Below are 25,543 nucleotides of genomic sequence, written 5' to 3' on the forward strand. Positions count from 1 at the left end.
CCTTGCAGTGTTGTTTCAGTGACACAGGACATGGAGAACTACTGCTCTTTAGTTTAATATGTGCTTTATTATTTGGAAGTCTCATACATTTAAGTACCATTATAAGGAGCACCTGTAAGAAAATCAAACCTAGAAGCATGCATTCCAAAGTAAGGATTGTCTGTTATTAATCAGATGTTTAAAAGACATTGAAAATAAACCTTTCTCGGCTTTACAGAATTAGTCCACAAAAACGCACGTTCACCTCATCACGGTACAGACAGACATTGCGGATGGGCAGTAGAGATCCCCGCCCTTCCATGGGAGATGCGTCACGAGCAAAGTGTTATCCCTTCTAATGTCGGAAACATAAAAGGCACCATAAGAGAATGTTTAGAAAAAACTCTGTTTATGCCGTCCTATTTTGATTTAAAAGTGTAAGAATTGCTGTCCTGGCATAAAACAAAAAGCCTTTGGCACCTGTAAAGTATCATTAGAAACTTGTAAACCTTTACATTTTTCCAGAAGCATCAGGTGCAAAGGCAAATATAAAATCTATTGACTTCTTAGGTTACAAATGCTACCCTATGAAAAATCTATAGTTACAAAAATATAAAAAATCTTCTAACTCCGATTGTTAGATCTTAGCTTCAATCTACACTGCATTGCAAGTTCAAAGCCAGATCTGGTTTAGACACATTTATAGAATAGGAAAGCACTGCTTGTCTTATTTTTAAATCAACATTCTGACCACTTACTACAGCTTTGCCTTCTAAATTTATTTTATTAGTGCATATTAAGGATGCGAAATGGAGAGCGCTAATGGGTAAAAGGTTGCATTTATCAATGGATAGTAGCAACGTATCTGTTCCCAGTCTGCTTTCCTTCCAGAAATCCATGTCTCCATAGATAAAAGAAGATTGTTCTCATAAAGTGTTTTTTCTCCAGCCTCCATAGTACCTTTGTGTAGCAGCATGCAGTTTTCCTTTATGAACCTATATTCACTGGCAAATGATTGAGAAGTGCCAAGTTCTTCCTTGCAGGCTTTTGTGAGAAACAGTGAGAAGGACGCCAGCTGCCAACGCACATCAGTGGTAGCTGCTGTTGGAAGGACAGGTATTGGCAACATCTCCCACACGTAAAAGATTGGCACATCCTTTATCCATGTGGTGATTTTTTAGCCCTTGGCTTTGTGTCCTGGATCAGCACAGGATGCTGAAGCAGCTCTAAAGGCAGCCTCACAAAGTGCTATTAGACATTAAAATGAATTTACTCTAAATAGCAATAATAAAATAATGACTAGATGAAATGAGATACTGATGAATTAACGTTGTAAAATGCTGAGCTTAAGCCTGACAAACTTGTAATGCTTTCATGGCTGAATACTGGAAGCTACGTTTCTTTGCACAGTATCAGTGCTGGCCGAAGTTGTCCACCTTCCAGCTTTAGACAAACTGAAGCCTTCTTTCTCTGTTTGGTGGAACTAGCATAGATTAGTGGAGTAATACCACTTTTCTCCTAGATAGTGGCCTGCTTTAGCTGGGTTTTAATAAGAACTCAGGCTCATTCAGCCAGCAGTATGACTGTGGAGGATTTAAAATGAGCTGTACTATAGTTAGCTTTTTGCTAGGTGCGAGACATTTCCTTATAAATGCCTTTTCTTTCATTAGAAACCACCCCCAAGCATTTCTTCTGAGAACAACATTTGTTAGGTCTTGACAACTCAAGCTGTATTTTAGCCAGCAAATGGGTCTTCCTGTGATGTGGTTTCAAACAAATGTTCTCTGTAGATAAAGCAATTCTGAAAGAGCGTTTTATTTTACCCTCTTTGAAAGCATTCACAGTACTCATATGTGCTTTGAGACAGTAGCTTCTTATGTTCCATGTATATAAAAGAAGTGAATTAAAGAGACTTGCGGAGTTGTTATGAGAATAAGTATTCAATGCTCTCATCTTATGCTGGGTTAATGTGTCCAACAGCATATGAACAAGCTAATATTCCTCGGTATGTTTCAATTTCACAAAAATAGGGTTTGAATAGACACCTTGTTCACTCCTTTGATCAAAACTGTATATTCTGCTCAGATTATGCTGTGATGGCAGAATTTCTTTTTAACAAAAGTTCAAAGGTATCTACGCACATCTGCCAGTGATTTTCTTTTAATAAGCATGTTGTACTTATGTGTTTAGTCAGATTCAGAGAACACTTCATACTTAAAAAACACAACCAAACACACTAGTCCCTTGTAGTAGGCTTTTGAATTTTTGCTAGGAGTTTTAAAATGGAAATCATGTTCCTAGTTCCAATCTAAACAATTGTTCTGAGTATTTCTGTCTTGAAACAAACAAATAAACAAAGAACAAATAACAGTAGTAAATTTCATGACCAACTGCCTTCCCCAAGCTATTGAGTCAAAAGTTCAAGAAAATAACTTCCAACCAAGGCACAAAAGCATTTACTGACTCTTTCTTCCACTGCTTTCTTCACGTTTTCCCCTTCCCGGTAAAAAAACAAAAGTTGGTGTTACAATGTCGCCTATTACCTGACATTAAATTCAACCAAGCTGTAGCTGTATCTGAGATAGATTCTATCTATTATGAATGTAGATTAATTAGATGAACAGCACATTCTCAGCACATCTTTGTTTACTTTCGGCATTCACCTCGAAGGGGAGGAGATGGAGGAAAAAGCCACAGCAGTTTCATGCATATTTTTCAAGAAACTTTATGTGGAAGTCTTTCACTTTCTCCAGTAGGATCTTCAGCTTGTCTACTTGAGGAAGAATGGTCATTCTGAAAAAGAACATTTAGAAAAAGGAAAAAAAATTGGACATTATCTTCAAAAAAAATCTTCAACTCCACAGATTTTAACTTACCCTGGGGCACAGCTAGCAGAACTACCATAGCTAAAGGTACCCTCACTGCTTCAGGCCAAACAAGACTAAATTCCATGCTAAATTCCAGCTATTAGTGGCTTGTCTGTAATAAAATGCTGTTTGTTGGAAGCGAGAGCAAGCAATGGAGTTTATGTTCACAGTTTTGGTATTAACAGATTTAGTCCAACTTCTTGTTTCAGTAAACTGAAAGTAATTAAGCATGTGTAAGGAGCGGACTGGTAGGGGGAAGATACTGAGTCTTTCACTTGACTTCTCTAGAAGGAAACGCTGTTGAATTCCCCTCCGCCCAGAAGAAAGCAGGGCAGTGTTATAAACGCCCTAGCCAACTTTACAGCATAAGCTATAATTACTGTTTGTATTTGCAGAGAAGGCATTTCAAATGTCACTGTATAAAAATAGAATAAAACTATGTCAGCAAGCTGGGAAAACACCTGAATCAGAAGAATAAGATAGAAGATGAGGTCTTTGCCCCAGCTGTTCAACCACAGAAGATGTCCAGTAGAAAGTGAGACAATATAAATTTAAATAAAAGTCCTTATATTTAATCAGAAAAGAAAAGAAAGTATTGGGGTGGTACTTAGCTTATGACAGTTCATTTCATTTTAATCAAACAGAAATTGTACCTGAAATGGTAGGTTCCTTCTCTTTGGCCAAATCCACTTCCAGGTACAACACAGATTCCAGTCTCTTCCAGAAGTTTCATGCAATAGAACATATCAGGTGCCATTTTGTGAGCCTAAGGGAATTGGATGCTTTGGAATTAACAAAGTCAAAATATCCCAAATACATACAATTTCACAATTGCTTTTTTTTTTCCTGAAACCTTGTCTTGCATTATTAGTTTCTTATTCTGTTTACTAAATAGATGAAGAACAATTCCTAGTTGTACAATTCATGCTGTGAATTAAGTAACAGTAGTTCGTGGAGGGGCAAGGATGAAGAACCTACACAAAATATTTACTTCAAAAGAAAGGTTTTATATATTTTTGTTTTACTCCTTGAATGGTTTGTAACTTTTGGTCAAAAGTCTCAAAATTGTATGTAGAAAAATCTAATCCACTGACATCTGACAAGATGAAATGAATTTGAGCAGTGTGTTCCAGTTTTGTTAGCAGTTTCTATTTTTTCCCTTACATTATCTGCTGACTAGAAAGTCCCCTGATTAATACTATCGAAGTTCTTAAATGCATACAATTATACACCTTGTCACAGAATGAGCTGAAAAAGAGCCCTGTTTTTGTCCTCAGCTATGGAGATGTAATTCCCTTAAAAAAATGAGTATTACATAATGGATAACAGAACTCCAGCTAGGAACAAAAAGATTTGTCATTGAGCTTACTGACCCAAATATGAGAAAAGGTATTCTGCAGAACTAAAATCTGAAAGGAGACCTCCCTCCCTCTGTCTTGTCCTTGCTCGCTGTGGCTTTTGCAGACAGTAGCGCGCAGCCGATCTCAGTCTCAGCCACACATCTTGGCCTACCTAGCCTGGGAATGCGCACAGGTCCAGGTACGTCTCTGTCCCACAACTTAATCTGTTTAACACTTGGTAGCATCCTCAACCTGGAAGCCTAACGAGTGCTTTGCTTACTTCCCTTGCTTAAAGTAAAGGTCATGTTATATTTAAAATCATCTGTAGTCAATGAAGTACCACTTTTGTAACTAGATGGGCTTTCTCTACCTATGGAATAAAAAATCATCATTAGAAGTAGGGTAGATTTAGACTGGATAGAGGGTAGATTTAGAAAAGGGTAGATTTAGACTAGATATTAGGAAGAAATTCTTTACTGTGAGGGTGGTGAGACACTGGAACAGGCTGCTCAGTGAGGCTGTGGATGCCCCCTCCCTGGAGGCATTCAAGGCCAGGCTGGGTGGAGCTGTGAGCAACCTGGTCTAGAGGGAGGTGTCCCTGCCTATAGCAGGGGGTTGGAACTACGTGATTTTAAAGGTTTCTTCCAACCCAAAACATTCTGTGATTCTGTGATCCATTCTAAGTGGCAGGCACAAATGTGTGAAGGTTAAAATGGACCGGGGAAAAATGATGACTGACCTTTGCTTCCTCAATGGCTTTGGAAGGGATAAAGATCCGTGGAAAAGCATACATAGCACCTTGAAGTGGATTGCAGTGAATTCCTGGAACCTTGTTAAACATGTCTTCTGTCAATTTGGCTTTTTTGGCAAGATTGTTCAAAACAGATTCCTTTTCCTGTTTGAAAGGAAAATGTTCAGTTTGACATATCTGAAGCAGCAGTATCAATGCCAGAGAAAATGATGATGCCACAAGAATCCCATCCAGAATTAAGCACTTCAAGGATCTTGCTGAACTTTTAGAATAAGTGATGTTCCTAAATCCATCCTTTTGGGTACTAACAGCAATGCATAAAGGCATTAGCAGAATGCAACTACAAGGTATTGCAGGTAGACAATTACCTGCAGAAATTTCTATCAGCATGCCCTGTTCTTACATTCTTCCTTCAGAGCATCCACTCTTGGCTATTTTTAGGGACCATGTTAACACAACCTTTGGTCTGACTCAATACTGCAATTTCTTAAGCCAGATTCAGTTTCAGAAATGGAAAACTATATGCATGCTTTAACACACAATGCCATCTTGTTCAGTATACAGAGGTATAGCTAGGAACAAGGCTGAATTTATAACTGTATTTGAACTTCTATTTCTCGCTAGATTTTAGTACAAGCAAATATTAGTTCTTTTGTCATGCTGAACAGCAGAAAAGTTGAACTTATCAGCAAGAAAGCTTATTTGGTAATGCCTTCTCAGTTTGTTTTGGCTCCCAAACAAAGAAACCATAAAAAGAATAAAACATATTTTTAAAGGTAGACATATTCAGTTAATATAAAAAGCCCTACATGGCTCTAAACCAATGTTACTAAAAAATTCTCCAAGATGAAAGAAGAAAGTCTGGTCTCTATTCATATTTTGAGTTCACAATATTTAGGATAGCTTTAGAAAGTGCAAAAAGAACACGCATGTTATTGCTGACCTTTATGAACTGTGAATAAGATTCCTCTCCAGGTACTGGAGGATTCACTACAATATCCATTGCTGCTTGTCCTGAGACTGGAGGACAAAGACGAACAGAAAGCAGCTTAACAAGCTGTCCTTTAATGTCTGGGTGCAAGTTAAGGACCTCCATATAACCTCCTCTGTAGCCACATCTATGATCAGAGCAAACAGAAAAGATCAGTTAACCACCAGTGTATAAATGCTGGAAAAACAATGAAAAGAATTGTAAATGTCGAAAGATGGTTAATGAAGATCTTTGCAATATGTAGTATACAGGTTGCTGAGACAGCTGCTTTACTGATCATTTTAAGATGGAAGTAAACACTGTACCACTAAGTCCTAGTATACCATACAGAGAAAAGAGTGTACAAGCAGTTTCCCTGTTGGGCAAGTTAACTATTAACATGGAGTGTTTCTTCTTCACAACAGGATCATGTGGTTGTAGCAGCATCCATTTAATCAAAAAGCTATTTTTCTGTGATCACTTCCTCTCCAAAACAACCAAACTCAAACACCTGTAATATTAAATGTCCTAGTGATTCTTGAGCTGTTCCCTTGAGCTATTCCCATATTTGCCTTTCTCACAGGTCTGGTTTAGGACTGTAGGATTGCAGCTTTGTGGAACAGAGTCATTAGGTGTCTGAAATAAATACACTCGTAACGTTGTACTGTTCAGCACATTGAAAACCACTGAGCTAATTCATCACTCTGTGCTTTAAATGTTTACTTTCTTTTTCATAACAGTCTTTAGTTAAAATCAACAGAAGATACCTTCGGGTCACGAATGTGAAATTTCTGTCCAATCAGATTAACAAGAGAAGATGAAATCAAAAAATTAAAGCAGACTTACTCGCCCATGTATCCCTTAGAGGTGGAGTGAAAAGAGGCCAGCTCAACGTTGTTAGAGTACTCGGGTCCCATCTCATACAGAATCTTTTTGAAAGAATGAAACTGGCATCCTTCAGAGTACACATTGTCCTGGTAAACCTAAGCAGTCAGAAGACATTAATGTACTCTGTTCCCTCAACTAAGGATAAAAGATGGCCTTTTGAGAGCCAGGTCTGCACTGAAGAAACAGTTATAGCACTGGTAACTTAAACCTTTAGAAGACACAAGGTTCTTTGTTAAATAATAGTTACTGTAATTATATGTTTTATCTCAAGCGGCCATACTTAATAATTCAGCCTTTGGAAAAACAGCCAACTCTTTATGTGATTTAGCCTCAACTTGTATGTTTAAATTGATTTTTCCTGTTTATTTCATTTCAAGTGGTCTGAATATCACATAGGCTTTTAGGTCAGTTCCAGCAAAGTTTCTTCCTTAGTTTTCCTGCTTGCATCCTATGCTTTAGCTCAAATCCAGATCAAGCCTCTTATTAATCATCTGATATTAATAATCTTGTATGTTTGTCCATGTCTTAATATGATAGCAGATAATCTGTTCCCTGTACTTAAAAAGCACCAATACCACATGTGGAATGAAATTACATTTCATCTGCTTACTTTTAGCTTTGCTTTTGAGAAAACAGAATATTCCATTACCTCATCAGCCAGAAGAAAAAGTTTCTCTTCCCAAGCAAAGTGTATCACATCTTCAATGCACTTCCTGCTTTGTACCTGTCCTACAGTTTGATTTTTAAATCAAGAAAAAAAGTTAGTGGAGCACACAGACAAATCTTTTAGCCCAGACCTAGTTAGACAACTAACTTTCAATAAAATATCCCTCCTTCTCAGAAAAGAGCTACTCAATTTCAGAGCACAATTCAATAAGTGTGAAATTAAGGAACATAATTGGAGGGGTTATGGTTCAAGGTAATTTAGTCCATCTCAAGCAAAGGAAGCGTGAGGTACATTAACCACTCAATAATTAAGAGTAGTCTGTGTATAAATGATCTTTTGAAATTCTCACATGCCTAATGATTAAGCAAAAACAGGCTATTTCACAATGTTGTTTAAGAATAAGTTTGACAGATAACTGCAGGGAGTTTAATTATTCTGTTCCTGTTTGTGAGCTAAGCCATGCTAATTGACATTGTGCCTTCCTAACTCAAGCATTATGTATTGACTCAAGCCAACCTTCTTCTCAAGTGCAATGAGCTGTGGATGTATACACAAAGATTTCTTGCTGCAGTCAGCTGACAAGTAGCAGGAAGACAGCTTATGCCTGTTTACACCCATTTAAATTGTTTTTGTTACCTTCTTTCCCCGAGCCATGAAAAGCAATGCAAAATGATTCTAATAAACACTGTATTGATGTGTACAATGATATACCAACAACTGTCTTGTCACAGAATCATAGAATAATAGAATGACTTGGGTTGGAAGGGACCTCAAGGATCATCAAGCTCCAACCCCCCTGCCACAGGCAGGTCCCCAACCTCAAGATCTGGTACTAGACCAGGCTGCTCAGGGCCCCATTCAGCCTGGCCTTGAACACCTCCAGGGACGGGGCATCCACAGCCTCTCTGGGCAGCCTGCTCCAGCACCTCGCCACTCTCTGTTAAGAACTTCCCCCTGACATCCAATCTAAATCTTCCCTCCTTGAGCTTGTCCTAGTAGTCTCAAGCATTTTTTGAAAGTTAGATTTCTGTTAGCATGGTGAAGCATGAAGGAGTCCTGATGCTTCCATCTTTATCGCATGGTTTAAGGCTTTATTTGATCCTATGGGAGCCTTGGGATTTTTCCAGGAATATTGTGTAGGCAGAACTCTTCCCATTGACTGTGGGAGGACAAAATCTTGTCTTGCTGAGTTCAGCTCATGCAAGAATAACTGTAACTCTACAGTTCAGACTAATCTGGGACAGTGGGAACTAGTTTCTCATCATCAACTACACAAAGAAATAAATTATTTCAATAGAGATGCTGGTTGTCACTGAGTTTAGGGTGTATCTGTAGCCTTTGCCTTACACATCATCTCAGAGACAAGATTTTTGATAAGGACCAAAAGCAACTGAAAGTCATTCCACAAAGTTCAGTGGAGGCAGTGGCTTCAGATGTGATACAGTGAAGTGAATCTGCTCCCTCCTCTCTCCCCAAATTCCTGAAGTTCCATGATACATGAAAACAAGTTTCTAAAATGATGGTGTGCTATCCGATTTGAAGCACTGATCTCCAGAATTCAGCTTTACATCATTGGTATGTATTTTGGATGTGCCTGCAATCTCAAATTAAAAAAAAAAAAAAAAAAAAAAAGGATCTTAAACATCTTTTCAACAAAACTGCTACAGACCTGTGGGATTTCCTGGATTGATGATGCAGAGCACTTTTGGATTGCAGTATGCCTTAGCTTCATTCAAGGAGCGCCGAAGTTCATTTACATCTAGAGACCAGCAGTTTTCTTCATCCAAGTAGTATTTCACCTGGATGGCATCTAGTTCAGATATGGCTGCTGAATACAAGGGATACTGTGGTATAGGGATCATCACTCCTGTTCGGGATTTTCCACCTCCCGAGACCAGGATCTTTAAAATTGACTGGGAGAAAAGTAAAAAAAAAACAACAACTCATATATCAGAATTAATAGTATACTCTAGAATAAGACACTGATCTTCCTTCTTAAAAAGATGTAGAGCTAAGGTAGGTTTCTATTCTAGAAGCTGGCAGTCATTTTCTCATTTAATTTAAGTTACTGTCTGAAAGAGGATGGTATAACTGAGCTTCAGAGAATTTCTCTGCACATCACAGCTAAATGTCTGATCAACTTCATAATCTTGGAAAAAGTTCTGAGCAGAAGTTCTGAGCCAGAGGGAAAGTTGAAAAAAAGGAATATCAAGATCATTCTTTTTCTACTGCGCCCAATTTCAATTACAAGGAAAGAAGCCTCATTGTTGCTCATTGCCTTCCACATACTGTACCAGTGATTGCAACAGGCCGAGAAATAAAACCAGAAGTTATCACTGAGGCACATGGGGATTCTCCTTTGGGACAGACAGGCTTGTTTCAGCTGATCACCTGTGGCCAGGTGGGAGCAAAGCTAGAGACTGGCATTATGGTTTCATGTTAAAGAAGTACAAAAGACCAGAAGTGTTCATATCTTAGGCTGGAAATCTTCTGCATTATAGGTAGTTTATGCCCAGAAGACACAGACAGAAATGTAATGCTTGTACTAAGATCAGTCCAGAGGATATACAGCTGTGTGTCTCTGCGGGGGCTTTTTGTGTGTTAATTAGATAAAAGAATGCATTTGTGGCAAGTGGAGAGATTTCTCACCTTTTTTAATCTATGGGGAACTCTGAAGTACAGGTGCAATCAGAGCAGGCATCTTTATCAACATGTAATTATAGTGTAAAACAAAAAATAGCTGTTCAGATGTAACAGCAGTACCCTTGAAGTTTCTCACGGGTTCTAGTACAAAATCTGCCTTTCTGTGCTTCTCATCGCATTCTAACTCAGCTGCTAGGCTAATGATTTATAATCAACATCATTTTGTACCCACCGCTAGTTGAAAAATACCAAGCATCCAGAAAGTGCCATTAGAATGAAATGCAAATTTAAAAACAAATTCTTTAACATACTCTGCCCCCCAAGTGATGAAACAATAGTTGTTCTGTCCTTGGAAGTGCCAAATAATGAGACTCATTGTACTGCTGACATTTTACCGATGGCATAATGAAATAAGCATGATACAGATTTGATATGCTGTGCTGATGTTCCTGACAAGCTGCCAGTATAATCCTTGGCGTCAGAAACTCTGGAAAGCCAATTCATTCAAGTTATGTGGAGAACTGTTATGTCAGAACATTGTCATTCTGACCTCTGCCACTAGATGTCATGAAAAAAAACAAGCTATTACAAGCAAGCTATTAAAGGCTGCCTTAAAGAAAAGCGAGCAATGATTGGTTGTTACAATATCAGTAAACATGTCCCTGTAATGCAAAAATCTAACAGAGGTGGTTATTCCTCTCTTAACTGAGGACTATCTTGGAATCTTGGTCGAAGCCAAAGCCTGAAGCTTCTCCCAAACAAGTTGGCTATTGAAACTGATCTCTGAGATTTTCACTGGCATTAATATGCACTAGCAGAGTTTACTAAGGAGAAGAGCTCCTGAGACTTCTCGCTTCTTTGCAATGGATTGATACCTGCTAATCTTCAGTGATTGTGCATCTCAACTACCAAGGGCACCACAATTTAGTCTGAATGGGCTGCCTCTCCCAGTTTGTATTTAGACATGTACATAGCTTATGCTATCTATGCAAAAGGTACTGGTCAGTATATATTTAGAGACAATGTCTCCATGGGGCTGTTTCTTAGCTGGCACCTTAAATCCACATAACTGATGTACTGGTTATCTACTTAATTCTACTACAGTATCTGTTTGATCAAACTTGTGGGAGTTTGTCAGACCAGATGTTCAACAGAGATCTATATTTCTGAAGGTAACTAATGAATTGTAGTTTACAGTAAGAAGAGACAGCTTTAATGTTAACACTCACAGCAATACCATCGCTTGCCCCAGTGGTAAGATATATGTTATCTGGATCTGCAGGAACTCCTCCATCTCTTCTTTCAATATATGAGGCGACATCTTCACGGATGCAGTTTATACCTTGGCTGGCAGTGTAAGCTCCTGTGAAAAACAGAATGAGATAAGAATTAGGTACAATGAACATCACATCTGCTGTTTGCTAGCAAAACTCCTGGACTAGTAGTGTACAAAGTACTTTTTATAGATGAGAGTTTTGAAGCCCTGGGATTTCCTTTTCTTTCCAAACAGTGGGTAAGGGAGTTGGGTTGTTCATTTAGCAAAATAATTCATGTGAGTTTAGAAGAATACAGTAAGAATCACTAACATACAAAAATAATGTACTAGATTGATTAAAAGTAGGCTGTAAAGGCTGCTTTGCAAATTGGGTCAGCAATCCCATTTTGACTTTCTCCCAGTTGCTTTCATCATGCTGAAAGGTCAATCAACAATTATGTAAGTAGTGGGAACAAGGAACAGAGATAGGAAGAAAAATAACTTTTTAAAAATCCATGACAAAAACAAGATTTTTGTTTGCAATATGAAAATAATATAATGCCATTTCTTCCCACAGTCTGAAAACCAAAACATCCTAAACTGCCTCCTTCTCCATCCCTGTGGAAGTAGCCGCTTTCAAGTTACCTGTAGCAGAGACATCTAGTATCACCCCAGTCTGCCAGGTTCACGTGAAGTTTACTGGGCACAACTAACAATCTTAAATTAAGTAAGATTTTAGATGCCTGTGTGCTGACATGTGCTACAAGAGTGAAAATAAGACTAAGCTTAGGTGAGGACTGATGGACGATGAAATGACAAGTGTACGTGTAATTTAGAACACTGTCATGAAGCTGCAGAATCTTCTCTGCTTGTTGGGTGGAGTGGAATAATTGCACCTGACTTCACTCTCTTCGCTCAGTTATATGCTAGTAGTCAGCCTAATAAGACTTCTGTAGCAACGTAATTTAGAAAGACAACCATTGCAGGGGCTGTGCAATTGCATTGCACAAAGTGGCAATTCAGGGCACAGAGTTCTCCAATGTCCTAAAAATTTCCTTTCACAGTAAAGTTACATTAGGTTTTACAAAGGTCTTCAACCACAGCTAGGAAGCTCCTGTTAACGTAGGACAACAAACTTAAGCTGTCATTCTGATTTGTGCTTCTTAGAGGGCTGAGTCCCGTAACTCAGTAGGGATAAACAGAAGACCTGAATTCAATTTTGAGGTCTGCAGTTAATTGTACTCGGATGATATCATCGACTGGAATCCATTAGATTGCACTGTGGGATGCAAATTATAATTTAAAAAAAAAAAATCCAAAAAAGCGGCATGTCAAAAGAGTCCCAGAGTATTTGAACACAACAGAAGTTTAGGACATCTGAGGCTTCGTACACGGTCTGGGACTCTGCACGTGCACTCAACGCAGGCCATGTGCTTATGGAGTGCTGAGCAGAGGCTGATGAGCAACCAAGGCCAAGAGTGGGGGCTGATGTATAATGCCAGAGATAGGTGGAGAGCAGGCACAAACCAGTAGGGCAGATCAATAAGGTGAGCAGGCATAAGCCAGTAGAGCAGATCAATAAGGTATGCAGTGTTCTTGGTCTTCAGCAATTTAGACAGGAAGTTGTTCTCAGTACATACCATATCAGGAAAAACATCGTGTACACTGCATTTACTGATTTACAGAGCTTATATTAAAAACATATATTCAGAATGATCATCGCATTTGAATACTGCAAATATTTTAGGCCTACTTCCCCTGTGCCTACTAAGCTAATGCAAATTATTTGAAATATGTGATGACCTGATGAAAAAAGTGATTTTAGTGGAATCATGTATTTCTGAAGTATTATACAAGGCTTATTTCCTTTCAGTCACTCCAGAGGCACAGGACCAAGACTCAGCATTCTGAGAACTGCTATTATGTCCCTACATTTGAAAATTACTACAAGAAAAAGATTGAGGAAAAATTCAAATGTATCCCTAGTAACTCTTACATGGAGACTAGTACGTTGTTGCTGAAATGTTTGGAAGTAAGCTAGGAAAGGATTTGTGGAGTTAAGAGTAACTTCTCAGTTTTGGTAACTGTGTATTTTATGTTCTACTTTTCCCGTGAGCCACACTGTGAATTCTCCCCCTATCACTTTGACCTAGGCCATCTCCCGTTTGACTTGTTATCATATAAAACAAGATTAGGAAATTTCAGCACTGCACATATTGAAACTTCTTTAGTTGATTCTGTTGCACGTAGGAGCAACTGGAACAGATGCTTACCTAAGCTGTTACCTCCACAACCCTGCAAGATCCGTCTCGCTCGCTTTTTTGCATCTTCTGGAAAACTTGGGCTGTCCAACAGGTTTGGGTATGTGCACAGTGCCACTACCTAGAGTGCCAAGAAAGCTGTAAATTGGCCACTGCTCAACGGTTACTTCAAGTTGGTAATGTTACTGTGAACTTTCCTTGGGCAGGAAGATCACAAATACTAGGTAATTTAAAACAAAGGTTATTGATGAAGGGTTTGCAGTTGTTTCTTTAAGCGTAGTGCTTGCAGAAGTGAAGAAATTTGATCAGGTTCCAAGTTCTCCTGATAAAAGCAGTTATAGAGTTGTTAACTATTTGTATTACGGATGGTAAACACTGGAGTCCAAGTGAGCTATGCGTAGTTCAAACACAGTAAAACACACAGTTATTATACAGAAGGGGAACTCTCTAAACAGGTCTGTCTTCCACTCTTTGTGTATTATTCGCCCACTTAATTTACAAGAAATAAAGAGTTTAAATATGGAGCAGAACTGAAAAATATAATCAGATTTTTAAGTCCCAGTCACATGTTCTGATAATTCTTCCCCAAAAGAACTCATAGTTATTACCAATTTGAATTTGTGGGAAATATTTAATTAAAAAAAAGAAGTGATGATATAGAACATAGGAAAAGTAGAAACATAACCTAACAGAATTAAGTTTAAGAAGAAATGTAAGGCACAAAGATTCTGCAGGCCTTGTTTGAGATCAGCTTTGATTTGCTCTCTCATTTTTAGATTCACATGGTGGCATATAGATAGGCTGTTCTCATCTCATGGGCAGGTGACTAAACCGTGTGCATATACAGTCATGGGGAGAAAGGATTTCCCATTTACCCACTATTTTACTTATTAACATTGGTGGATCTGAATTACCTTGAAAGAAGCTTGGGTCTTTCTAGTTTGTGGTCAGTTTGCTGTATAGCTCAATTTTATCATCTCAGCATGTAGATACTCAGAATGATGCAGCTTCAGTTTGGCCTGTAACTCTCTAGGTTTATATTATGGTAGGCTCAGGACTTTATGGGTGTGCGTAAGGGATGTTCTAGTATACTATTATACGTAGTATACTATTTTACTAGTATGCTATTTATTTAAATAGTATAAAAATACTTCTATTAAATAATATAATAATATAAAATGTAAATAGTTTCCAAATAGTATGTATTTAAATAGCATAATAGTTGGGATATTTTTTTCAGCGTGCTGTTGTAAAATCAGCAGCAGTGCAACTAGGTGCACCCAGCTGCGTGCAGATCTTAAAGTATACTGTCAGATGAAGAAAGGCATTTGCTTTTTTCTTAAGGACAACTACTTTATTTTTTAAGTGCATTACTGATAATGAATGTGCTGACTGATAATACAGGAGAAGTGGCAGGGAAAGGGATGGATGGGGAATAATCCAAAGAGTAAGAAAAGCTTCTGTGTTGAGAGAGAATACAGCAAGCAGGTTATAGGACTTTAGGCTGAAATCACAATTTGTAACTCGTTACGAAAGACTATTCTGACTGTAAGTGCAACTAAGGACTCATTCATACTAGTACATAAATCAAACAGATGTTAAGGTATCCTAAGGTATTGTAACATAATCAAAAAAGCAAGAATAATATTTTATAATATTCTTACCTGACGAAGGAAGGTAATTGGCCTCTGTCCCATTGCATGTGCATCTCCAATATTGGCTTTAATTACTTCAGTAAAAGGTTTTTTGATTCCCTAGAAGGAGATAATTCACAACATACTGTTAGGGCTGAAACAGATGATAAAGCATTCTTCTTTGTCTGGCTGTACCTAAGCAATGTGTAATCTCAGAAAAGTTTAATGTAAAGCTTAGTGCATTTCCTATAAAGTACTACCAGTAGATCTTAAATGCTGACTGTGACGCATTTTTTAAACAATTGGTAGTCTGCTCTTTGTTTTCATTTTCTACTACCTACAAGTAAGAGATTGATTTGCATGGGAACTATATGTGTGAGCTGGAAAAGATGAAAGAAAGGCATTCTGAATTAGCAATATTAGAACAGCTTGTTCGATACACCTGCAGGAGGAAGGGATCAGTCAAGAAGCTACAAAGATTTGAGAACATCTAAAAAATCCACCAACAAGAGAAACCTCAAGACCTTTAGTACTTCTTAGAGTTGGCCTATACACTCCTTGCTTATTTATTTTCTGAATATTTAGAATAAATATGCATTATGTTATGACCCCATCTTACCATATACAGCTGTTTTATGGAGCCCACAATAGCAAGGCTCTATATAATAAACAGCAAAAGTGCTAAACAATCACCATGAATATTTAAAAGCTTCCTAATCTCTGAAATCTGAACAGGCAGATGTTTTTGCTGTGAGGAACTGAATACATCATGAGAACAGAGGGAAAGTGGTTGAACAATGTTGATTAGCAATCACAGCTCTTTAAGAATGGAAATAAAGTAAGGGAAAAAAAAGATAAGGAGCTGACTGGCAGAAAAGAAATACAATTGATTTAAGTAAGAAAGATTAACTGAAAGAACACTCAAGTGTGAGAGATGGTAGGGAAGCCTTCAAGCCATTACAGGATTTTCATGTGGACTAGTGAACTGCAAGATTATACTGATCAGTTCTCTGTACTGAATCACTTGTAACAACCTGCTCTGTTTGGACTGAACTCACAAAGCCCCTTCCCGGCCCACATATGTACAGCGACTTACCGGGTTTGCATATGGCTGGCAAGGCTTAACTAATTATTTGTTTTCTTCCATGGATGGTGTGCAAAGATAACAATGACCAAAATAATAGAGTTCGCCAGCAAGTTCCTAGGTATGCTAAGATTTGGAGGCTTACAGCTACGTAATGTGGCTAACAGGTTATTCTAGATAATGTGGTTTGAATTCCCCCTACAGATCCAGTTCAAGCCTTACATAACCAATAACATTTACAGTTTTCCTTTGAAACTAAATACGTAGCTAGAAATGGCATTAAGGCAAGGCAATGGAACTTCTATGATCCTGATTTAGTACAATTAAAGCATTTTACATGGTGTTACATTTGGCAGGATTTTTTTAAAAGTTTCACTTATAGTAATTGAAAGTGATACACCGACCCCATCAAGTCATTTGCTTTTATGTTTTGCTGGTATAAATGAGTGGCTAAATAAGAGTTGCATTTCAATTTTAAATAACAGAGTAGGAATAGAGATATCTGATGAAGATTACAGGTATTTGAGGCTGGAGTTTAGCAGTTTCTCAGCATTGCAAACTAGAAATAGGTTGGGGACCACCAGCTGATACATCCATATTGTTTCTAGAGACAAACTCAATATTTATGCCATCACAGCATTTGAGCTTCAACTATAAGTATATAATCATCACCTGCTCCATAAAACCTACCCTACTTTTGCTACTAAAATGATTGATATGAAGAAAACAGCAAAACATAAGTAAGTTATCCTACTGGAAAATCTTGGTGGAGATAGAACAGCTGAGTTGTACAGACTGTTCTTGCACACCTGCTCAATGTCTGTCGTCAAATTATTCAATAGGACAACAGACCTACTGGAGATATTACCTTTTTTTTTTTTTTTTTGTCTTTCACAAGAGAGATGCTTTTAAATAACTGGGACCTTTGCTTTCCCTGACAGTGAGTTAATATCAGCAATTGTTTAGAACTGTCTTCTTAAGATTCACTTAAGATTCTCTTCTGGTGAAATCTAGAAAAAAAGTATTATGACTACATAGTTTTCTCCTCGTGTATTTCTATGTCTTGATTTCTTTTCTTTCTATGGAATGAGGGAATATCAGTTGTTGTTCAGATTTTGTTTTGATTACTCTAGAAAAAAATTCCCACTTTGCAATTTCAGAAAGAAAGCAAAGGAAACAATAACAAGCGAGAACAAATGAAGAATGCTAGTGAGTCAAAGTTTCAAAGCAAGGATATCAGAAGCTGCCATCAAGAGAAGTGTAGGCAGTGCCCATGACTGCAGATGAGTTCAAGGTGGAGATCTACTCAAAGTCATGACACAGAGAGGTATTAGTCACAGTATTTTTGTGTCAAGGTTTTCCTATGGTGATGGCACTAGTATGCATGGCTATCTCAGGAAAGATCACTGACAAGTACTTCTCAGAAAGTCTATGTAAAGATCTATATGAAAGGAGATGCAAATGTAATGCTGGTAACCTCAACATCAGGCTGTGGAACACGAGGAAAAGTACTGCAATGTTTTTTGTTAGGGCAAGGTTTATTTTACTACAGGAGGCTGGTCTTTGGCCATGTCAGCAACCTGTCTGTGCTGAGAAAATATAAGACTCTGGCAAACCAAGGAACGTTCAGGGAGAGCACAAACTGGTCCATAGTCTCTCTCTCTCTATATATATAAATATATATATATATGCATATGTATATATAGCATTCATTTGTAATTTAGTAGGGACAGGCTTTCAAGGTGTGTCATGGAGGCAGTCTGGCTGGGTTTGGCTGGATTGCAACTGGCCTATACTTGTGGTGTTAAGCTGGCAGAGATTTGGAAAAGTAAAGCTTGCAGAACAGGAGCCCTAATAACAAACTTCGGAGCAGTAAGTACAAGTCTAATACTCATACCTACTGAAGAGGGTACGAACCATGACAAGGAGAAAATCCAGCCCCCAGCCCTACAAAACAACTGGTGCTAGAGTCTTCAGTGGCTCCTCGCCCTGTCCTCATCTTCAAAACAATGCCAATCTTCTGCCATTCTATTAAAATTGTTAGCAAGGGGACTGATTATAGTAGTCCTTTTTTTAAAGCTGCAGAAACCGCCTTGCACTTTCAAATTCAGATGAAAAGCAGAACATATAAAAATACATTAAATATTTTTCAGTTGCTGCCTTCATGATAATGGCAGGATTTTAAGAGAAGAAATGAGTCTTCCCAATACACTCTTTAGAAATAAGTTCCTTCAGCAGTTACTTCTGTCACTCTCCTTTTCTCAGAGGAACTGTAATCTTTTTAGGAGACCATGTGAAAAGCCTATGAAACCAAAGAAGGTCCGACAGGATTATTCTTGTTGTATCAGTGTTCTAAGTATCACCCAGGTTGAGAGAAAGGATTTTCATGTATGAACCAGAATGAATTGGTGCAGACTTTATGCAGTTAAGCAGATCTGGAGAAGCTTCCTCTTCCCCCAGGTATCCCCAAGACCTTGAGAAACAAAGCTAGAAGGAGAAAAGTATGAAACAAGGAACAGTCTCACAGGGAGAAAGTCACCATGCAAGAAGTGTTGGGCAAATTATTTGATTAAAGAAGTGGTATGATGCCAGAACATACAGTATCACAAAGAACTAGCAAGAAGCCAAAGAACTGCCAGCAGCTGGTATGTCTTGTAGGAGTTTTAGCACACCTAGGAGGTCCCCTTTACAATGGTGCCATCAAAGAATGCTGGGAAATTGCAAGATTAGCACTGTGGCCAGAAAGAGCAAAGAAGGGCACAAACAAATGAACAGGTATGTTTGCTAAAGTCTTAAGCAAATTTCAGGGGAAAAGCCTCAGTCTGCACACAGGCTTGAGTGATTTGAATTTGGTAATGACAAAACTAAGCTAAAATTAAACTGAAAATGGTGAAAACGTGAGGTGCTTTTAATCCCAGAAGAGCAATCTAGTGTTTCAGCTGGTTTAGAATTTCAGAATTTGTCTACTTTTGGCTATTTTTCATTGATTTACTTCCATTGGCAATTCTTTGTGCCTCCTCTTGATGGTTATTGGACAATAACACCAGACTATGAAACCCTTCTCCTTAGCACAAGCCAAGCCTGTTTTTTGCTGTGACTTGCACAAACAAGCTGTATAATCTGTATAATAAGAGAGCTGGCAAAACCAAACATTTCAGCATAGTTTAGATATACTCCATAGTAGCCAAGTGGTTTTTAGCTCTCTCAGAGGGCCAAGAAAGCACTGGCCAGAGGCCCTTAACTAATAGAGACTTGCAGGCCTGAATTAGCATTCCAATCTATTTATTGAAACAGCTCATGGCAGAGAAAAATCCTGACCTGCTTACCACAGAGTGAGGCTTTGTGTTGTGCATGTGTAATTCATGCTGACAAGGACTGCTGGTGGAGGGAAGGAGAAGGCAAATTCTGGATTTTGACTTGAAACGGCAGTGGTGAATTGCATGCTCCTTACTATTAGATGAGAAAAACAGCGTGGCTGACCATTAACAGGCAGATGTGAATCAGACATTACAGAACAGGAATTGCCCTCATATTACTTTTGTCTTATACATTGTTCAAAGTGTATTTGCATTCAGAAATTTTGTCTACATTAATAAAATCCTAGATTTTAATGTGACTGTAAATAACATAGCTAAAATAATGCCTATTAGAAAGAGATTACACACTAGGCCCCTCTCAAATTGAAGACCTATTGGAAAAAAAGACTTGTTTCAAAATAGATTTTGATATCATATTCAACAAGAAAAGATCAAATAACTGGATGTTGTGGATTGCGTGCTTCTGAACACACAATTTTGGTAATCGTACTCTTGATCTTTCGTCTTCATCAGCAGTAGTTTTCCCCCTTATTAAAAAGCATGGGTTTTACTATGGACTTGCTTTAGTATGCGACATGTACTGCAACTGAGGAACAACAGTTCTGCCTTAGTGAGGTCACAAGCTCTTGCCTGGGAGATACTTTCTTGTGTACACAGTCACATATTCAAAGCAGGAAATTACAGGATGGTAATTTAAGCTTAACACCTTTCGTTACTGGGTGTACCAGTCAATCTTGCATCCTTTTCTTAGCATGTCAAATTGTATTTCTGCATGTCATTGCCTAAACTGTTTCATCTTTCCACAACTCCCAGGGACACAATCAATTCATATTTACAATTAAGTCTGGATTCTGAGTCAGAAATCTTTCTGTTCAATTTAAAAGCCTGAAAAATTAGTTTATATTTAAAAAACGGACTGAAATTTCTAGAGACTGTGCATTGCCACTACATGCAAGTAGTTCCTGACCCAGTGGTGGAGTATGATATCCACCAACGCTGATCTGAAAGAACTTTCTACATGCTACCAACGTGTCTCAGCATACCACCCCTCTGCCCCTGCATTTCTGGCTTAGTAACTTGGATGTTTTGAAAAGAGGCCTAATGTTGTAGTGACTTGCACTAAGCCAGTTTAGTTTCCAGTGTTACATGAGTTGACTTGTGGATCCTAAAATGTTATTTAATATGCACGTGTTTTGCAAGGACATTTAAGCCCACTTAACTTGGCATAGAATGAGTTATGTAAAACCTAAGCAGGAAATTGGAAAATGGGAGAGTTTAAGTGGGAGAGATGTCTGAGCAAGAGATAGGAAGGTATTTTCCATAACAAGGTCAGTTAAAATTAGCACTAATGCAAAGTAACAAGTCAGGTATGTTTGCTGCCTATTAAAAGATAAAGCTTGTTATTACTCATTATGTAAAGAGAAGGTCTTAGTTCTGAGATTACATTATTCTTGCATGGCCTTCATGCTCAGGCTAAAATTTCTAGTCTGAAGTGTAATTAAAGTCAATGTTTGATATGCTGGCCATGTGTCATTAAGTCTCAAAAACAAGTGATAGAAAAAAGATCATACTTGTCAGAGTTCTATTGAGAGTATAATCATTTAGTAAAATGTGCCTGTGCTCAAGCTTGCTTTATAAAATTTCCAGCAACACCAAGAAAATGGCAGAAAATTCTGTGTCTCACATCAGTAAGCCAGAATCAGCTGATAATTACCATCAGCAAAGGGGAAGAGAAAGTAGTTTTTCACTTTTGAAGCATGATGCTTTTTCAAAATTATAAAAAAAATTAAAGGATGTTATTTGAATAAGTGATTTTGCATAAAGATTTCCAGCTGAACAGACTTAACTTAGATGAAAACTTTAATTTTCAACTTCAACAAATACAAATTGCAGGTCAACAAAATTTATGAAGTCTGAGTACAGCACGCCTCATCTGCGCTCCTGAGCAATAGATCTTATCCTGCTTGAGTAGTGTATTCTAACTTGAGACTTACACTGGCCTAATCCTGAGCACATTACCTAAGAGGCTGAAATTAATGTCTCCTTTTTATTTGCTTTTTCTTTTTAAGAACTATCCCTTAAATTGCCCAGAGACTTCTCAAGTAACATTTTAGTCCTTATTTCTATGTGCACTGTGGAGTTAAAACTCCTACTGGAATCCTTTGCGGTTAACATACAAAAGAAGCAAATGCCAGAAAGAATAACAGAGGAACAGCTATTCAGAATGTGAGATGGCAGAACAAAACTCAAAGAGGAAAGCTTTCACTATGCAAACGGCTTCAAGTAGCTATTTGGTAGTCTGCATGGCAAGCTATATGAGTTACACAAGTATAAAGTCTGAATTGAACCAAGTTGAGACAGAGGGGGCTCTATTGTCTCATTAGACAATGTCTGCATTGAAAATGCTTTTAGTTTACGTAGAAACAAAATATCTAGAGGCATCTCTACAGAACAGGACAAATGCAGATTTACAAGTGGGGGTACCGTTGCTTCACTGCTGCCTGGTCTTGCTCCCATATCATACTGCGGAGCCCAGGCTTTCCTGCTTGTGCAAAGCCCCTCCCCCATCATAGGCGGTGTAGCAGCTACAGGATAGTGCTTTTGGCAATGAAGAGTAACCATGGATTGAGAGATGCTGTGGGTCATAGAATCATAGAATCATAGAATGGCCTGGGTTGAAAAGGACCTCAAAGATCATCAAGTCTCAACCCCCATGCCGTGGTCAGGGTCACCAACCACTAGACCAGGCTGCCCAGAGCCACATCCAGCCTGGCCTTGAATGCTTCCATGGATGGGGCATCCACAACCTCCTTGGGCAACCTGTTCCAGTGCCTCACCTCCCTCGGAGTGAAAAACTTCCACCTAATATCCAACCTAAATCTCCACTGTCTTAGTTTAAAACCATTTCCCCTTGTCCTGTCACTGTCCACCCATGTAAACAGTCGTACCCCTTCCTGTTTATTTGCTCCCTTCAAGTACTGGAAGGCCACAATGAGGTCTCCCTGGAGCCTTCTCTTCCCCAAGCTAAACAAGCCCAGTTCCCTCAACCTTTCTTCATAGGAGAGGTGCTCCAGCCCTCTGATCATCTTGGTGGCTCTCCTCTGGATCCGTTCCAAGAGCTCTGTGTCTTTCTTGTGCTGGGAGCCCCAGGCCTGGATGCAGTACTGCAGATGGGGCCTCACGAGAGCCAAGTAGAGGGGGACAATCACCTCCCTCTCCCTGCTGGCCACTCCTCTTTTAATGCAGCCCAGAACATAGTTGGCCTTCCGGGCTGCCAGTGCACACTGCTGGCCCACGTCCAGCTTCTCGTCCACCAGGACCCCCAAGTCCTTGCACTTGGCCTTGTTGAACCTCATTAGGTTCACATAAGCCCACTTCTCCAGCCTGTCCAGGTCCCTCTGGATGGCTTCCCTTCCTTCCAGCGTATTGACTGCACCGCTCAGCTTGGTGTTGTCTGCAAAGTTGTTGAGGGTGCACTTGATGCCATCGTCTATGTCATTGATAAAGATGTTGAAGAGCACTGGTCCCAAGACCGACCCCTGGGGGACACCACTCATGACCGGCCTCCACCCTGACATAGAACTGTTGATTACAACCCTTGCGCTGTGACCAGCCAACCAGTTCTTAATCCATCGAACAGTCCATCCTTCAAATCCATACCTCTCCAACTGAGAGAGAAGGATGTGGAGAGGGACCATGAAAAGAGCATTGCAGAAGTCCAGGTAGAAACATCATCACCTTTCTGGGACCTCCGCACATAAAGAGGTTATCACCTCTTTATCAGTCAGTGTTAGTTCCTCTGACAGTGGTGCAGTATTCACTCTGTGATCTCAGGTTGAGAGGGATGAAAAAAGTAGTTGTCCAGTGGTAGTCGGAAGTAAAGAAGTTCAACTGACCCATTATCACACTATACTCAGATTTGGACCAAAAACTAGACATTTGGATAACCTATATTTCAATTACAAGGATCCTAGGTACTACTTCAGGCTGCACAGCTTACCAGACAATAATTCTATAGTTGTTGATTAAACGATAGCATGAATAATTGCATTTCTATCAGAAAGGCAAAGAGGAATGATGAACTCGAGCAGTGCAGAAGAAAGTTTTTCAGCTGCTTCCTCAGGTTGGTCAGTGCTGTCTGTGGATATATTTTCTTGACTTTCACAGCAATATTCTTTGTTCCCTGACAACAGGTACTTGGTTTTGTTTGCTTTAGTCATTTTAGAGTGCAGTCATATGTTTACGAACACTGTTTGCCATTGATAATATCCCAGGGACTGGCTCAAGAAAAAAAGCTTTTAAATGGAAAATGCCACACAAGTAGACACAAAGCTGCCGTAACAAACTTTTAATAAAACAATTGGCAATTACTTGCCCTTCTATTTTTTAAAAAGTGCACAGAAGATTGTTCTCTCTGCTGATGACTCAGCGTGTAATTGAAGGAAGCAGAGGAGTGGGGAAGAGTTAGGAAGATCGCACTGTATTTGTTTTGTCAAATAATATCTCCTGCTCTGTGATGGTAACATGAAAACAAACACTCACTCGGTGAGAACACTGGGAGGTTTTGTTCCCTGTTCCTGGCAAATGCTCCAGTTAGGGAATGCAGCCGCATGAAACGGCAGTGACACCTTTGTAAACAAGTTGTAAGGCAAAAATCAAAACATATTTTGAAATGAAACCTTCATCACCACTCTGATGGTGATAGCTAAAGTCCAATTCTAAAAAAAAAAGATGTGTCTCATAATTATTGAGTTAAACATAAATAATTGATGTAAATAATACACAGTGAGCTGGAAGCAGGCTTGGCCTTCCAAAATGAGAGCAGCCAAGCAACACAATGAGCAAAGAATTAAAATAGTCTCTTTAGCATTACTTTGGCACTGTTGTTCAAAACATATACTTATCATGTTCTTCCTGCCGTACCTACAGTAACAGATTAGTAAGGCTTGTTAAAGTGGTGGAGATAGGAAATAATGTTTGGAATCATAAGAAGTAACTATGCCAGATGCTTTACGCAAAGCAGCACTTTGTCAGTCCCTGTGCTGGTGAGGGAAGCTGTGAGCAGCACTAGCAAGAAGCCACACCTGAACTGCTGTTTGTTTGTGTGTTCCCCAGTATTATGTCTTTAGATAAGGACTAAGAGAAAAATCTGAAGAACTCAGTGTAAGCACTGAGCAATTTGGATGCTTCATTCGGTCTGGTTTGGCCCAGGAGCGCCTGGGATTTGTGGCCCTATGCTGCTATGAGTGCCAGCCACCCAGAATCGGGCAGCAGAAGGGAGCGTTGGTGCTCTTGCTGGGAAGCGGCTCCTCAAGCACCTCAACTCGGGCGGCTGAAAGCAGGGAATACCGCGTCGGAGACGTCCGCAGCACTCCTGCATCTCTCCGGCGTTAGGGACCGGGCAGCGGAGCCCGGACGGGGCGTACGGAGCCGCGGGGACAGCCTGGGGCGGAGGTGCCCGCCCCGGCCGAGGCAGCGTGTTGCGGCCCCGTACCGAGCGCCGAAGTGCTCCGGCGGGCGGTCACTCACCCCGCTGGGTAACGCAAAGGACGTGGTATTGCATCAAGAGGTCAAAGTGGCAGAAGAGATGTAAATACCGCTTTATGAGGGGATACTGTATGCGCTTTACGCAACCCATGGCACGAGCAAACAGGAGACGGGGCTGCTTTCAGCCTCCCGCGCCTCTCCCACCCCCGCGTGAAGGGCCGGGGGCGGGCAGGGCTGGAGCTCCTCGCCCCGGCCGCTCCCGCATCGTCCCCGCGGGTACGGCGCGTCCGCGGGCAGCGGCAGAAAAGCCGCTCGCGGTTCCGAGGTTCCGAGCATCCCAGCGGGGCGCCGCGCAACCCGGGAGCAGCGCCCGGAGGGCGGTCCCGCGGCTCGTCCGCCT

At 39.7% G+C, this 25,543-nt stretch overlaps 1 protein-coding gene across 1 annotated transcript in view; it reads right to left on the reverse strand.

Moving 5' to 3' along the window:
• The window catches only part of GPT2 (glutamic--pyruvic transaminase 2), a 26,482-nt gene continuing 986 nt past the window's right edge, over nt 48-25,543 (reverse strand). The window contains exons 2-12 of the mRNA XM_021408328.1: nt 17,208-17,230; nt 15,286-15,375; nt 13,634-13,742; nt 11,335-11,468; nt 9,132-9,375; nt 7,445-7,524; nt 6,754-6,890; nt 5,881-6,055; nt 4,926-5,081; nt 3,500-3,612; nt 48-2,772 (exon numbers count right to left, since the gene is read on the reverse strand). Of these exons, the coding sequence (XP_021264003.1) occupies nt 2,682-2,772; nt 3,500-3,612; nt 4,926-5,081; nt 5,881-6,055; nt 6,754-6,890; nt 7,445-7,524; nt 9,132-9,375; nt 11,335-11,468; nt 13,634-13,742; nt 15,286-15,375; nt 17,208-17,230 (1,352 nt within the window). The 3' untranslated portion in view covers nt 48-2,681. The remainder of the gene's footprint in view (nt 2,773-3,499; nt 3,613-4,925; nt 5,082-5,880; nt 6,056-6,753; nt 6,891-7,444; nt 7,525-9,131; nt 9,376-11,334; nt 11,469-13,633; nt 13,743-15,285; nt 15,376-17,207; nt 17,231-25,543) is intronic.

This window comes from Numida meleagris, chromosome 10, assembly GCF_002078875.1.
Source record: "Numida meleagris isolate 19003 breed g44 Domestic line chromosome 10, NumMel1.0, whole genome shotgun sequence".
NCBI classification, from domain to species: Eukaryota; Metazoa; Chordata; class Aves; order Galliformes; family Numididae; genus Numida; species Numida meleagris.